General features: G+C 33.6%; 1 protein-coding gene across 1 annotated transcript in view; it reads right to left on the bottom strand.

Moving 5' to 3' along the window:
- Positions 1-16010, bottom strand: part of LOC111695892 (F-box/WD repeat-containing protein 7) — a 32879-nt gene that overhangs the window by 9350 nt on the left and 7519 nt on the right. The window contains exons 7-16 of the mRNA XM_023465359.1: positions 15518-15567; positions 14746-14797; positions 14179-14266; positions 13619-13729; positions 12298-12388; positions 9755-9847; positions 9526-9558; positions 8586-8665; positions 8246-8309; positions 7295-7471 (exon numbers count right to left, since the gene is read on the bottom strand). Coding sequence (XP_023321127.1) covers positions 7295-7471; positions 8246-8309; positions 8586-8665; positions 9526-9558; positions 9755-9847; positions 12298-12388; positions 13619-13729; positions 14179-14266; positions 14746-14797; positions 15518-15567 — 839 coding nt within the window. The remainder of the gene's footprint in view (positions 1-7294; positions 7472-8245; positions 8310-8585; positions 8666-9525; positions 9559-9754; positions 9848-12297; positions 12389-13618; positions 13730-14178; positions 14267-14745; positions 14798-15517; positions 15568-16010) is intronic.

Genomic DNA, 16010 nt, shown 5'->3' with positions numbered 1-16010 from the left:
ATAATAATAAATAAATACTAATTTACTCATGTACAAAATTGATAGGAGGGGGGGGGGGGGGTCCAAAAATCGTATACTAGACAATTACCGAGAGTTGCATTTTACAATTGTACTATTTAAACTTTTGTTTTATCAAAATTGATGGAGATATCTTTATCCTCTCTGAAGAAAAACTTGTATTGCCGTTTATACCGCAAAGACGAGAATTCTACTTCCCAGTTAAGGTTTCTAGGTAAAATGGACAATTAAATGTACCTCTCTTAATAAAGGGTAACATGAAATCAGTAAACATTCCCTTTAGTTGAAAACTTAAAAATTATAAATGAAAACTCATGATGAATGGAAATTCTTGGGTAACTCTCAAAAACAAAGTTTAGGAAGGATAAATTTCTAAAAAATTTTGCAATACATATTTCATATTGATCTTAAGAAAATGTAGAACATTTTTGCAACTCTGCAAATATTTGTGATATTCTTGAGAAAACCAATAAAAATATGAAGAACACAATTGAAACCCTTTTAGTGAAGAGAAAAGAATGCAACACAAAGAAACTTGAAGGGTTAGTCGTCAGAGATTAATGAAATATATTCTTTTAACACCTTATAATATTCGTAATAGATCGGAACTATTACTAAATTAATTCTACCAGATTTTACTGTAGAAAGAAATTCATATGAAACCATATTAGCTGTAATGAATTTAAGGTACATTTTTAGGTTGCAATAATCATGTCAATAAGATTTTTAGGTTTCAAGAACACAGTTTCATGTCAATTAGATTTTTAGGTTGCAATAACACAGTTTCATGTCAATAAGATTTTTAGGTTTCAAGAATACAGTTTCATGTCAATTAGATTTTTAGGTTGCAATAACACAGTTTCATGTCAATTAGATTTTTAGGTTGCAATAACACAGTTTCATGTCAATAAGATTTAGTAAAAGTTATGCCAAGCGTTTACAAATGTGATTATTTAAAAATAAACCTAGCTTTTCATTTTAATAATTACTAATTAGAGAAAATAAAAATAATATATCTGATTTTTGAATTTTTGGACTATTGGATGATTTTTGACATATTTAAAGGAAGTGTGACGAAGTAATTTCAAGTGACAGTGTATTTAAAGAGCCACTGTACTTCAAATCGACTTTGTGTGCCTAATATTTTCTTTGCCATGACTTGTATATTGGTTAAGGGAGTCAGAATCCGATTTAGCATAAATTTTAACACACAAGTTCTGGAATGCCCCAAATCATGCTAAAATATTTAGGGTCTTAAAATTCTGTTTTTTGTGCAAGTCTTATGCTGAAAGAGTTATTGACGATATATAAAATAAATATCTATTCCGTGATCAGAATTTTTATTTTAACATTTTTATTTTAATATTAGTTGAAAATAGATTGCTTTATAGCCAATGATATAAATAGTTATAAACAAATATAACAAAAATAAAGGAAAGAAAAATAATAGTGGACAATTAAAAGTAGAAATTAAAGATAAACATTTCTATGGAAGGAAATAAAAAAAGAATTAAGAAGAAAATAAAGGTGAATTTAGAGATTTCAAAAAAGAAGTTGTTGGTTCAGAAAATAAAAATATTAGAAAAAGATTACAGGAGACCAAAGTCCAAAACTAAACAATGAAAAGTTAAGAATTAAATGTCAAATTTCAGCTTAAATGCCGCTCGTGACTTCAACTAAACCTTAAGTTTAAGCTAAAGCTTAAATATTGAACTCATTGAAATTGACAAGTTAAATATTTAACCTTGCAGTCTTATCATTTTCTATCAATTGATCATGATTCTCCGGAAAATGTTACTGCGCGCGGCGTCGCGTGATCATATAAAGTTTTGGAATCAGATTAACAACAATTAATAGTAAAAGTATTTAAAGAGAGAGGGAAGACATAACTGAGATTAAAATATACATATGACCATGAAAAAACATAAATGTATTTAACAATACTTTATCTCTATCGTTATTTTAATAATAATTCTTACGATATAGATGTCTCTTTAAATATTATCATAAATTTTACTCACTAGTCAACTCATTTCTATTTTTCTTTTATCTCTTTATCCTTTTTACACCTTCTTGTTTATGTCTTTCATTTTTTTTCTTTTATCTCGATGTTTTTTGACTCTTTTTCTTGTTTCTACCTTTCACTATTTCTTTCCCTTAATCCCTGATCCCTATTCATAACTTGTTTACATTTTTTTATTCTATTCTTATCCTTTTATCTTCAAATTCTTATCTCTGATGCATTTTATACATACGTCTTCCTAATATATAATTTGGTCTAAATACAAATCTTTCTTTTATACGATTATCTTTTTAACTTCTCCTTTTGTAGAAATTTCCTTATTACTTTATTTAAAATATATATATCCCTTCCCATATACATTTTTACTCTCACAATGATTATGATCGCATAGTGCTCTGTGACATGTAATCATAGAGAATAGAATATATAGAGAGGAATTTACTAGAAAAAAGTGTAAAACGGCCATTTTGTTGTACTGTTTCCATACTGCAGGTGTACTTCACATATTTATGCTATATAACCTTTTGGGCCCTGGAATATCATTTTATAGAAAATCTAAAATTATTGTTAAAAGAAAGCCAAATTATGAAATACGCTGGTTTCATAATTGACCAATGATCATTTCACATAGACTTTATGCCTTCCACTTTACAAACGATGATTTTCCGTAATAACTACATAAATCAAATGATGTTTTTATTCACCTAATTCATTATAAAGTTTATTTAACAGTTTAAAAAATTCGAAATTGAAATGAATATTATAGGGAACATAATGTATCTTCTCACACAGACTTGGTGCTTGAAAACAATGCTGATCAACTGGTAGACAAGCTTGAGATTGATGAATACAATGATGTTTTGGGTGGAAGTGATCATGCTGCACTGTTCTTTAGGGTGAGAATACCAAGGAATTTGCAGAATCATGATGTCAATCTTGATAAAGAAGAGTTTATCAGAGGTCCAGTTGTCTCGTCAGCAGATAGTTTCAAGACTGTGTTTGAAACCGAAATAAATCTAGATAACTGGGATAGTCTATCCACGCAGGAAAAGTGTTTAATCTTACAGAAAGCTTTGTTGAATGCTTTTAAAAAAGCCTGTAGTCAGATTACACTAAGGAAACCAGGCGGCCGAACTAACAAATCTGTGAGAGCTCTGTTAGATAAATGCAAACAGGTTGAAGCGGGGGTGAAGAGACTCAACAAGGAAAGATTGTCCGGAATGTTTATTGGTCCATACGAAGACAAAAAGTTTGAAAAACTTGATAAAATGAAAGTACAAGCCAAATCATTAAGAGTAGCGCTTTCTTGTATGCTAGCTAAACAGCGTAAACGAAGAAGATTAGGTTGGCCATTCACCATAGACTAACAGCTAAACAATTCTGGAGCTTGGTTAGACGAGTGGAAAGAAAGGCAGGTTCTCTCACTGCAGTAGCTGACACAGAAGGACGGTAAGCTACTGATAAGGCTAGGATCGAAAGGATAGTACTTGAGGAATTGGAAAAAATTTTCTCAGGTAAACGGTCACATATTTTCTCCCATAGGGGTGAGCAGTTGATTAAAGAACTGACCACCAAGGACAAAATGGGATGGAAGGAATGGATAAAAGAATCTACCAATCCCAATCAGCATGAAACTAAGGTGTGTTCAAAGGTCTCTGAACAGGAGATTGCAGGAATCATAAATAAACTGAAACTCCGTCTCAATGCTGAGATATGCTGGTCCTCTACTCGTAGCCCTAATGACAGACCTAGTCAATCAAATATTGAGAGAAGGGCAAGTCCCAGAGGCACTTTCAGTGGGTAAGATGACTCTGATAGACAAGAAACAGCCTTTGCTTCTTGTGACACAAAAGCGCCCACTCACTGTTTCGTGTGTGATGCTTAGTGTTATCACAAAGGTTCTGCATGGGAGAATGGATAAGATATGCGAGTCAAAAGGATATTATGGTAATATCCAGTATGGCTTTAGATCGGGCCGTTCCACTTCGGATTGTGTATTCATGCTGTTAGCTGCGATACATAAGGCTAAGAGCAAAGGCCACACAATTTCAATCGCATTTTGCGATATCGCAAAGGCGTAAGATTCAGTGAATAGAGAAGACGTGTTAAACAAGGGTGTGTACTTTCACCATTGCTGTTTGCTTTGAATGTGTCTGGACTAGGAACAGTATTACATTCCATGAAGGAAGGAGTCAATTTTGATGGAGTAATACTCTCAGCTCTTTTCTTTGCAGATGATCTAGTGTTGATCTCCAGGACTAAACGCAGAGGCATGGAAAGCATGTTAAGGTCAGTGAATAGGTTTTGCCTAGGAATGGACATGAAACTGGCTGTTGAGAAAACGGTTATGTTAACATCAGGACCATCAGGTACTTCCTGGAAAGTGACAGATGACAATCCATGCGTTGAGGCCGTATTGGTTGGTAAATATCTAGGTATTGAAATCCAAGTCTAAGGAAGAAACCTCATCAAAGGCCGAGAGGGTAAGATGGTAGCAATAGCTCAAAAATATGCAAACGCAGTGATAGGGCTATCCAGGAATGGTTTAGACAGAGCAGTAGTGGCTCACGCTCTGTGGGAAAGATGTGCCATTCCAGCAATACTATACTGTGCAGAGTCAATGGTACTCTCGAAGGGAGTATTAGAGAACCTAGACAGAATACAACACATGATTTCTAGGTTCATTCTGCAACTTCCAAAATCCTCGGCTAGAATTGCAGGGGCTCTTGATGCTGGGCTAATGCCAATGAAAGACAGGGTTATGCTATGCACAGGGATGTTTGTTTGGAATATCATGAACAAGAAAAACGACAAAATCCTCAAAGCTGTGTTTGATTCAGTAATGAGGTCACCGTTAGATTCATGGGCTAGGCAGGTGGAAGCTCTGAAAGAAGCGGTGGGGGGTCAGCGGTTAGCTGGCCCCAAGAGGCTGCTGAAGAGTAGCTTGAAGGGTGTAGCAGTCAATAATATTCTCTCACAGAAACGAGAGTTATCTTCCTTGGCCTGTATGCCACAACCACGCCAGTGGTTCAAACTCCAGGGTCATGTAGATGACAGTGTAGAGATGCGCACTTTCAATAGGGTCCGAGTAGGTGATGTTGGTTTGGGTAACAGAAGACCAAACCCAATGGGAAAACTATTCTCGCATTGCCCTTATTGTCTTAAAAAAGGAGTGTTGTGTAAACTAACCGAACACCATGTCATAATCGAATGCTTGAGTGTTAGTTATGAACGCAACCAATTTAATATCCCGGAATGTCTAGTTAACTCATTAGGGTCTAAAACCACACTAAGGAAGTATCTAATGGAGGATAATGCGGGAGTACCAGAGCTGCGTATACGAGCTAGTCACATCCACAACATCATTGAGCGTTGGCAGAGTATCACGACACCCTTTTAACTTCCAGGTAGCTACTGCTTCTCGCCTCACTTTTGATTGCAGGGTACACTTTCGCCATCAGGATGTATGGCTAGACAGCGTCTGGTTTGTACCTGCCTTAATTAAATTTCCTTGGAGTAGGGGGAATGAGATTAGGGTGCCAGATTGAATCGGTCGGGGATTCAGCACCTGACTGAGTCCCCTTCTCGGAGTCGGTCTGGGGGTCCCATGTTGGGGGTCTTCCACGATCTATCTTTCATTTCATTTCATTAATGTACTCGGCTCGAATATATTTAGAAGACGACATTCCATAAGTCCAGTGAAGCAAAGAGGATACATATTTGTAAATTAAGATACAGTAGTACCCCTTGCAATATAAATTTGTGTCATTTTATAACGTAAATGTTTACAAAATTCTGTTTTGTTTACTTTTACCATCAGTATAGTTGTACTATGTACATTTAACATGCAATTAGTTTCTTGTTATTCTTTGTGACTAATATATATAATAGGCTTTTAGGGCGCTTCGCGCCCATCTTCTTTTTTAATTGTGAACATGTTCTCTTTGTGTACATTGTAAAACAAAACAAAAAAAGTTCGCGGATTTAAACAAAAAGTTTCGTGGATTTTCAAAATTTTAAAAAATTTAATGAAAATCGAATTTTGATGGAGGCAATTTTTTTAAATTTTGTTCATTCATAAACCTTCCCTAGGGCCATGTGAGGTCCCACACAAAAGTTGGGTCCAATCGGTTCAACCGTATTGACAGTTATTGGATACAAACTGTAAGATAAAATTATTATTTTTTATTTATTAGAATCAATAAAATCTATAATTTATGTAATGTTTCAATGATGATTGGTAAGGAAATTGTGATATTAAAAATCTTCAGTACAACAAAAACTACTCAATGTGTATATTTGGCCTTTTTTGTTTTCATATTATCTAATATATATAATATAGGAACTCGTCAGTTCAAAAATCTAAGGGCATTTAAATTGTTATGATTTATAAACTATAACTAAATTTCGTTCTAAAATATTTGTTATTTATTTATATTCTCTGAATCAATTATTTTTATTTTCTTTAAAGTGGCTCTTAAAAAAATGGTTTCCCCACCTCGCAGGAATAATAAAGAAAATCAATGTTTAAATGTCGTCGTCGTATATTTCTGATATTCTCTCGGCCAAGTGTTTGTTCTGTCTGGATGATGTGTACTACACATAATTTGTGAACATTTACATGATTTGTACACTTTGAACTCCCTTTCAGGCTGAAAGGGACTGAAAAAATTCATACCGAGAGATTCTTTTAATTCCTCTCTATATATTCTATTCTCTATGCATGTAATGTGTTCTCTATTCAAACTTAGATTATCCGATAAATCAATAATAACATGAGTTTTTCAAGACTTCACGGTTTTTAAACATTTTTTGAGGGGTCGTATAAACATTAAACAACCATTTATGATTAAAACCATATTTTGCCAACTTTTGGCGATTTTTAAATTTCAAGCATTTTTTGGACCCCGAAGTCTGTTCCCATTTTTTTGAAATCAGATTCTGACCCCCTTAATCATATTAGCAGCCATGGTAAAGAAAATTTTTAAGTCCACGAGGTCGACATATTCGGTCGAATTAGATGCTAGTGGAGCAAATATGATTGAGTTATCCCCGTTTTTCTGCAAATTGAATTTACTTCAACATGTGACTTCCGGATTTGTATTGTGGAAAAATGAAGGAAATTAACATCAAAATCCTTTTCCAGACAAAAAATCCATGATAACGTTGTGAATCGGACAGCGACTCTGTAGGTCCTCTTGGATTAACGATTTCAGAAAAGTTATGTTTCATAAAAAAAGAGTTTTTTCTTACCCTGACTGTTTTATCTGCGGAGCCGGAAATAAGTCGTGTTCCGGACCCTGGACCCTCTGTAGACCCAGAGTTGGTCCAGGGACCCTGGTTCTGGGTCCTCTGTGCCTGTATGGCTAGGACGGGTCCACTATGCCCTCTGAGGGTGTTCAGACATACTCCTGATTGCAGGTTCCAGACCTAGGGTAATCAAATAAGAAATATAGATGTTATTAGCAATTATTTTCTGATACCTATCTTTCTAACCCCCAAAAAAGTGAGAAAAAAATCCTTATGTTCAGAAATGAATGTTACTAAAAATTTAAACGTTATTGCATTACTATATAATATATTTGTTAAAATTTAAAATGTTCCAGGGCTAAATTCATCACGGTCTCAGACCTTTAAGTCCTCACCTTCATTGTAAAAACATTATTTTTTTACTAAATAAATATAAATTCATTATTATCATTATTATTATTGTTATTATTATTACTGGGGTGGCAAAATTCAACTAAATATTGATTACCAACCTCAAACTCTAGTTTTCTAGTCCCTAAATCTTTGCAATCATTTGATATGGACGATTTTTATATATTAAATGTCAACAACATAAGATTGCAAAGATATAAAGATGACAAAAAAGTTTTTAGTTTCTTTAAAAAGGGAATGGCAAAAATTAAGAATGCAGAAATTTTGGCGTTCTCTAGTCTGTAGTTCTGTAGTCTGTAGTCTGTAGTCTGTAGTTCTGTAGTCTGTAGTTCTGTAGTCTGTAGTTCTGTAGTCTGTAGTTCTGTAATCTGTAATCCATTTCACAAAATTCAAAGGAATGTTCCACTCAAAGTACAAAACAGAAGAGTAAACAAGGATAAACATTGGAAAACCTTTGGTCGATCAATTAGAGTAGAAATATATTTATTTAGAACAGAACTTTATCTAGCTTTAGAAAATAAGACTAAAATTTACAAAACTAACCTTAAGAGTGGTGTCATAAGAACCAGAGATGACTAAATTCTTTTTTAAATCCATCTGAACACACCTAATTATAATATAAATAAATACAAGACTAAATGAATATTGATAATGATACAAAATACAGATTATGAGGGTACAGATGATGATGACACAGAAGATAATGATTAATAATGCAGAAGATATTACAGAAGACGCTACAAATGATGATGATGATAATACAGATGAAGACACAGAAGAAAATACAGATGATGATGAAAGAGAATATGATTCAGATGATAGAGTTGGTATGATGAAGATGATGATGATACAGTTGACAGAATATCTAAAGTAAACAGTTGACCTGACTGTATCAGTGTGTCCGACCATGGTGACCCTGCAGGCTATACTACTCCAGTCCTGATGAGTATCAAGATCCCAAACCTAACCAATCCATCAATCTAAACCCTAGCTCAGAATAAAGTAATAAATTAAATAAGTCAAAGTGGAAAGGATGGCAAATTAAGGAGAATGTGGAGTAAAACTTATAATTTACCGCGCCCGACAATTTAAGTTATAATTTTTCAAATTTCAAGAAAATCTGTACATAATGTTAAGTTTTATATTTAACTAGCTTGGGAACCCGACGTGGACCAGGAAAGTCATAGTTATTCCCACCGTTTACACGCTCCTTGTCGTCGCAAATTACGATTTTAGCTATTTTTCCCTGTTAAAGTCGACCCACTTATCTAAGAATCTCACAATTAAACTAAGAACATTTCCGTGACTTCCCAAATTTGAGGCAAATCAGTCAAGGGGTTCCTGAGTTATGATTTGAAAAACAAACAGACAGACACACAGATATTACAACTTTGTATAGTTATCCTTTTGTTCACTGGACGAGTAGGAGTTTTGTTTCAATGCAGGAAGAAATGTTGTTTGCTTAAAATATCATTTTCATCTGTACAGTTTGCTGTGTATTGTACATACAATATTACTATAACAGGGGACCGAATTTGATGAATTTGAGCTACGTGACTGAACTACCAACTGCCGCGCGGTTCAAATTTGAACCATTGATTAAAAGTTATTAGGATAAAATTGAATCGTTGATTAGAATTTAAATTAGCGTAGGCAATTCAGCACTCCCTAAAATTAATTAAATTACGTCCAGGGAGGGAGGATAGTTCTAAATCTAAGTATTTAGATTAATTTTAATTAAAAGAAGTGGTCTGTGTTCAAAGATGGGTTTAATAATTTGTGAGATTTAATGGGTGTAAAGATCTAGAAGGACGGATGATTTCCTTTATTGTAAGATCTGTTGAGCCACTGACCAGCTGAAAATAAAAATCGAAATATAGAAATATGCCTGATAAATCCATATATTAATTTTCTTTGAAGATTTTTTCTGAAGAAAATCAATTTAAATAAAATTTAATGATGATTTCAGTTTCCATTATCTTCATGGAAATTCGAGAAAAATAAACGAGTTCGAATAGAAAATCAAAAATCTAAAAATATTGTTTTCCAAACCTTATTTTCCTGAAGATGAAGACACCTGACCTCCCCTGAGTGACCGGTCAGGGTCATCACAGACCACGGAGAGTTCGTCTTGGTATTCCAGACCTAGATGAAAATTCCGTCTAATTTGATCCATTTCGGTTAGATTCAGTCCAGATCCTTCTATATCGTCTACCTTACGTCCAAGTTAGTTTTTCAGTTCTACTCTATTAAACTGTGTTAAATTCGGTTCATTTCGGTTCATTTCAGTTCAACTCTGTTCAACTCTGTTCAACTCTGTTCAACTCTGTTCAACTCTGTTCAACTCTGTTCAACTCTGCTCAACTCTGCTCAACTCTGCTCAACTCTGCTCAACTCTGCTCAACTCTGCTCAACTCTGCTCAACTCTGCTCAACTCTGCTCAACTCTGCTCAACTCTGTTCAACTCTGTTCAACTCTGTTCAACTCTGTTAAACTCTATTCATATCATTTAAATCAGGTCCCATTTAGGTAATTTCTGTTAATTCTGTTCAACTCTGTTCAACTCTGTTCAGGTAATATCTGTTTAATTCTTCTATACTCAATTCAATTCAGTTTAGTTAATGGGACTGCAAGCGTAACTGTTAACCTCCAAGCAAAGACGGCAATGACAGATTTAAACAAGATAAAACAAGAAATGAGTAAGTTACTTTAGAAAAACCGCAAATGAAAACTAACAGTTTAAAGAAACAAAAACATAGATATCTAAATAATTCATATTTAACTTATATTTTACATATCATATTATTACTCGTGTAGTCTAGGAAACACTAGAAATGTAGGATCTATCTTAAACAGATAAACTTGAGTTACATCTCGCAAAATAATAATAATTCTCCTTCTATGTTTCTGACAGCTGGAAATTTATTATTTCCAACAGACAACCAATTCCTTCAAAACAACTGGCAAATATCTAGAAAAAGAAAATACAAAGCGAATGACGAAAACTATAGTGAGAAGTCCCACAGGTCCTTCCCAACAAGTTAGTATGGACAAAAGTTAAGCATAGTGAAGCCATAAATATATTTACAAAAACTCACACTCCACACAAACACACAATTAACCCCCCGGGAAAATGAAATAGTTGTAAACTATTTCTAATCCTTGAAGTTATGAAACATATTATTTCCTCGTACAGTAGAATAATTCTTCATGTTGGAAAATAAATGTTTCAAGGGACTGTTAACGAAATTTCAACTGCCCCTCTATTTATAAAATGGCATTTACGATTTACACAGTATCCTTAAACGTTTTGCATGCTTTTGTTTTTAAAATCTGTTTAAGGGATGATCTTCATTTGGAATCTCTACGCAAAACTGACTTGCGCATTTTTTGCTTCAGAATCAGAACAATGGAGAAATTATCAGAATTTAACACTTTCTAAGCAGAATATCACACTCATGTCCAGTTAAAGTCCGAAAGAGACATAAAAGTCTGTACACTTTTAAAACTTAAATCGTCAAAGAACCAATATTCTCAGGATTATTTCGGCCAATAAGAACGATGATATTTAGTCAATCGTAACTTTCCGACTTAGGTTGAATTAAAGTTAAGACTAAAACGAAATTGTCATTAATAATTTCCCCAATACATCATTTAAAGTTAAACATTTTTATGATCAAAGCCTTACTGTGGTGAATTGTATTGTACTGAAATTATAAATATCCTTGAAAGCTTCTTTATTGTTTTTCTGTACCGCTTTTTACCTTAATATCCACCATTAGGGTAGGTTTTTATAAGGACTTTGCTCTGATTTCCACAAGGTAATGTTTGCCTGGTTGGTGGTTATTTATTTACTTATTAATGTATTTATAATATTTTTTATTCATTTATATTTAACCCAAGGGCAAAATATCTACAAAAAACTGCAAAAAACCTTTTATACTCTCAAAACCCAAATCTGAACTATTGAAAAAAGAGAGATTATAAAAAACGAGAAATAAAATGACAGGTTTTCAGAAAGTGATGCGAGCTTGTTCGGATGCACTCTAAAATGGAAGTGTCAAATACAATTGCATTAAATAAAGAATCCGTCCTGTGTCCTTTACCATAGCTGGAAATGACCTTGAAAAAAGTGACCTCTATACTTTACACCAGATCTCTATACCTTAAATCGTACCTCTATACCTTGCGCAAATCTGACCTATAACCTTTAATACGACCTTCAATTTTTAATATGACCCCCATACCTTAAATCTAAACTATATACATTGAATCTGAACTTTATACGTTATTTCTGAACGCCATACCTTTAATCTGACCTCCTATATCCAGATATTTGACCTCTACACCAGATATATGACCTCAACACCTTGAATCTGACCTCTACCCCTTGAATCTGACCTCTATACCTGGAATGTTCTGACTTGACTTCAAATAACTGAACTCTAAACCAGATATCTGACCTCTATACCTGGAATGTTCTGACGTGACACCAAATAACTGACCTCTAAACCAGATATCTGACCTCCATACCTGGAATGTTCTAACGTGACACCAAATAACTGAACTCTAAACCAGATATCTGACCTCTATACCTGGAATGTTCTGACGTGACACTGACCGGCTAGCCAGGATCTTCTTAGTTTATATCGTTCAACAAATATACATCTCCAGTCAGGTTCACCACTGTATAAATAAGTTCAGATTTAGGATTTAGAATTTATAGATTCAAATTTATGATAAATGATTTAAAAGAATCAAAATATCGGTGACTGAATTCAAAGTAAAAGTCGTAAAAATATGCTGAAGATGAAGCAAAACGAATTAATAGACGGTATTAAGCGGTTCGAGACTCTTCCTTTGAAACCCTTAACAAAAATCAGGGGGTGGATACAGGATTTAAGTGAGGGGAGTGCTAGAGTTATTTCTGAACAAAAAAATCCAGATTTAGGAACCAAAAGACGCGGCACAGACAAATATTTTTTAAGATAGATATTTTTTTCTGTTTTGCACTAGGTTTTCTTTCTCTTAAGTGCTATTGAGAAGCTATTCTGAAATCTCAAGGGGGTGCAAAGGTCCTGCGGCCCCCCTGTATCCGCCCGTCAAATTTTTTTGATAAATTTAAAACGTATGACCTTTTAATTAGTTGATTACTGAATAATAAATTTAAATAAATATCAAAAATAATGCTTTTGATTTGCTTGTTAGGAAAGAATGGACATTTTGAAAAAAAGTAAAGTTCTCATATTATGATATATTTTTTAAGATTGTTTTCAGAAACAGATTACAGAAAAAACTAAGTGGTAATTTTTTATTTATCAAAAATTTCTCCTCGGAAATAGCGGAAAAATCATCCACTTCTATATTTATTAAACCTGATTCGTAGAATGTTTTCTTTTGAGATGAAAATACATTATACAAAGTACTAATCGAGATTTGAAAGATAGGAGAAAAATTTAATGACTTCAAAAATATCACGAATTATTGATTCCATCAGTTATTCGTGATTGATTAGCAAAATAAAGGGATTGCTCATCTGTTCAAAAACAAGTGTGTTAACCCTTTTGCACCAAGAGACCATTTTTGGCTTGGCACTAGAAAGCCGAGAGCTTCTTAAAAATAGAAATAGGAAAAATCCTGCCTCTAATATGATTAAAAAAATAATACATTAAAAAATATATTTTTAAAGTCTACAATAGGTTCTAGAAAAGTAGTAAAGTTTCATTACTATGCTTAAAAAGCCAAAAATGGCTTCCCGTCTTTCCCTCAGAGCGAAAGGGTTAAACATAAAGAAGTGTGATAATGCATGTCCAAGAACATCTTTGAGTGATCCAAGTGTTCTTGATTTCGAAAATTGTTGTATAATGTATTTGTTCTGATTAGTAAACATTCCCTTTAGAAGACAAACCAGTTTACCCGAAGCGTTGTATTTGAGTGTTGCTCCCTTTTCTTGATAGTTTCCAGGGAGCTTGGGAGCAGAGATTCTTCCACAAACTTGGAGCCACAGAATAGTGGTGCCACACCCAACTTAAAAAAATGTGGTTACCAGTCAGTTATAAAAGATTTTGGATAATATGGCGTCCAATTTTACGGATTTTTGGAAATAATAATTATATGAAATATAATTAAAGACTTTGTGGGGATAAAAATTGAGAGCGTTTGTGAGAACGTGAGGAATGGAAGGGGGGGGGGGGAAGCAATTGGACTTCTTTTCCTACCTTCCCTAGGATGAAAGCACAACAAAACAAATTATCTCAACGCATATGAATGTTAATGAAAGTTGAAACTTGAAACCCATGCAAAGAACAATATCTCAATAAATACTATTCTTAAGTAAAAATAATGTATAGATTTGTTACGACAATTATCAAGACATTTAAAGACTATTTCTGGAGTGTCTTCAAAATCCATACGTATGGAAAAACTCAATGTTAAATCTCATGTTTATTTGAACACCCTGTAATAATATTGTATACCTGACTCTAGAGGCAGCTGCAAGAGAGAATGGGTCAAGTAGACCAAATATTTTATAAATAAGGTGAGGGGGGACAATCTGAAGGGGGTCTAGACCAATCTTTGTTCAGATTTCAGGAATATAATTCTTTACTATTTTGTTTTCAAACAACGAAATGTGCCCCAGTAGCAGTGCTTAGGATCCGGATCCGGATCAAAAGATCCAAACCCAAGGGCAAAATATCTACAAAAAACTGCAAAAAACCTTTTATACTCTCAAAACCCAAATCTGAACTATTGAAAAAAGAGAGATTATAAAAATTTCCTGACTTCTGAATGGTTCATCAAGTTTTAGTGTAACAAATTTGAAAATTCGGCTTTATTAAAAAAATTCCTAAAGATGACCTGGATCCGGATCCGAATCCATTTTTTTCAGTGCAGATCCAGGATCCGGATCCGGATCCACATAAAAATAATATGGATCCTAAGCACTGCTCAGTAAGAAGGTTATTAGTATAATTAAAACATTTCCATTTCCAAAAAGTTCATTAAAATTTAGAACTTGAGATTTTTTCTGAACAACTATTTTCCTGAGCAGCCAGGAGGACATTTGTAATGAAGGCCTGGATTAGATCCAGGAACCTAAACATTTAAAGCTTTAAAGGGTATGGCTGTGTTGTAATTCTATAGATTTCTTTTTGTATATAATTAATATTATTTACAGTATATACAGTAAAGATTGTAAATCAATAAAAATAAGAAGAAAAGAAGAAAGAAAACAATTAAGGAAAATTTGTTAGCTTTAAGGGATAAAATTGATTTTTGGGGTTAATGTCAAATATCTATGAACTATGAATACCTATTTACTGGGGATTAAAGTATTTATGAACTATGAATCTATATGGATTATATATCTGTAAACTATGAATCTGTATGGATTCAAGTAGCTATGTACTTTGAATCTGTTTGGATTTAAGTATCTATGTACTATGAATCTGTATGGATTCAAGTATTTTTTTACTATGAATTTGTATGGATTGAAGTATCTGTGTACTATGAATCTGTATGGATTCAAGTATCTATGTACTATGAATCTGTATGGATTCAAGTATCTATCGACTATGAATCTGTATGGATTCAAGTAGGATTCAAGTATTTTTTTACTATGAATCTGTATGGATTGAAGTATCTGTGTACTATGAATCTGTATGGATTCAAGTATCTATGTTATATGAATCTGTATGGATTCAAGTATCTATGAACTATGAATATGTATGGATTCAAGTATCTATGAACTATAAATCTGTATGGATTCAAGTATCTATGTACTATGAATCTGTATGGATTCAATTATCTACAAACCTGAGTATCTAACCAGTGGAGCTGATTAGGCCCAAGAACAGGCAGTATACCTAAATCATATCAAATTAGACCTAATGAACACAAATCTTTTTAACAAAAATATTTGTGTTAACATTTTTTGAAGTACCCGTTTTCAGCCAGTCTAAAAATCAACCTCCCCTTATATTAAAAATAAACTCCTCTCCCAATTTTCTGAATTAATTAAAATTATCTTCATTTTAACTAAATCCTGACAATATGTATTATGACGCTAAATTTCCCTTGTTGAAAATATGGCTAAACCTTACTCTCTGTACAGGATTTCTAATCTGGAAGAGGTTTGAGAGGTGGGGGGGTAACTGTTGAAAATATGGCTAAACCTTAATCTCTGTATAGGATTTCTAATCTGGAAGAGGTTTGAGAGGAGGGGGGTTAACTGTTGAAAATATGGCTAGACCTTACTCTCTGTATAGGATTTCTAATCTGGAAGAGGTTTGAGAGGAGGGTGGGGGGG

This window comes from Eurytemora carolleeae, unplaced genomic scaffold, assembly GCF_000591075.1.
Source record: "Eurytemora carolleeae unplaced genomic scaffold, Eaff_2.0 scaffold142, whole genome shotgun sequence".
NCBI classification, from domain to species: Eukaryota; Metazoa; Arthropoda; class Copepoda; order Calanoida; family Temoridae; genus Eurytemora; species Eurytemora carolleeae.
This window is presented reverse-complemented; position numbering and strand designations above follow the sequence as displayed.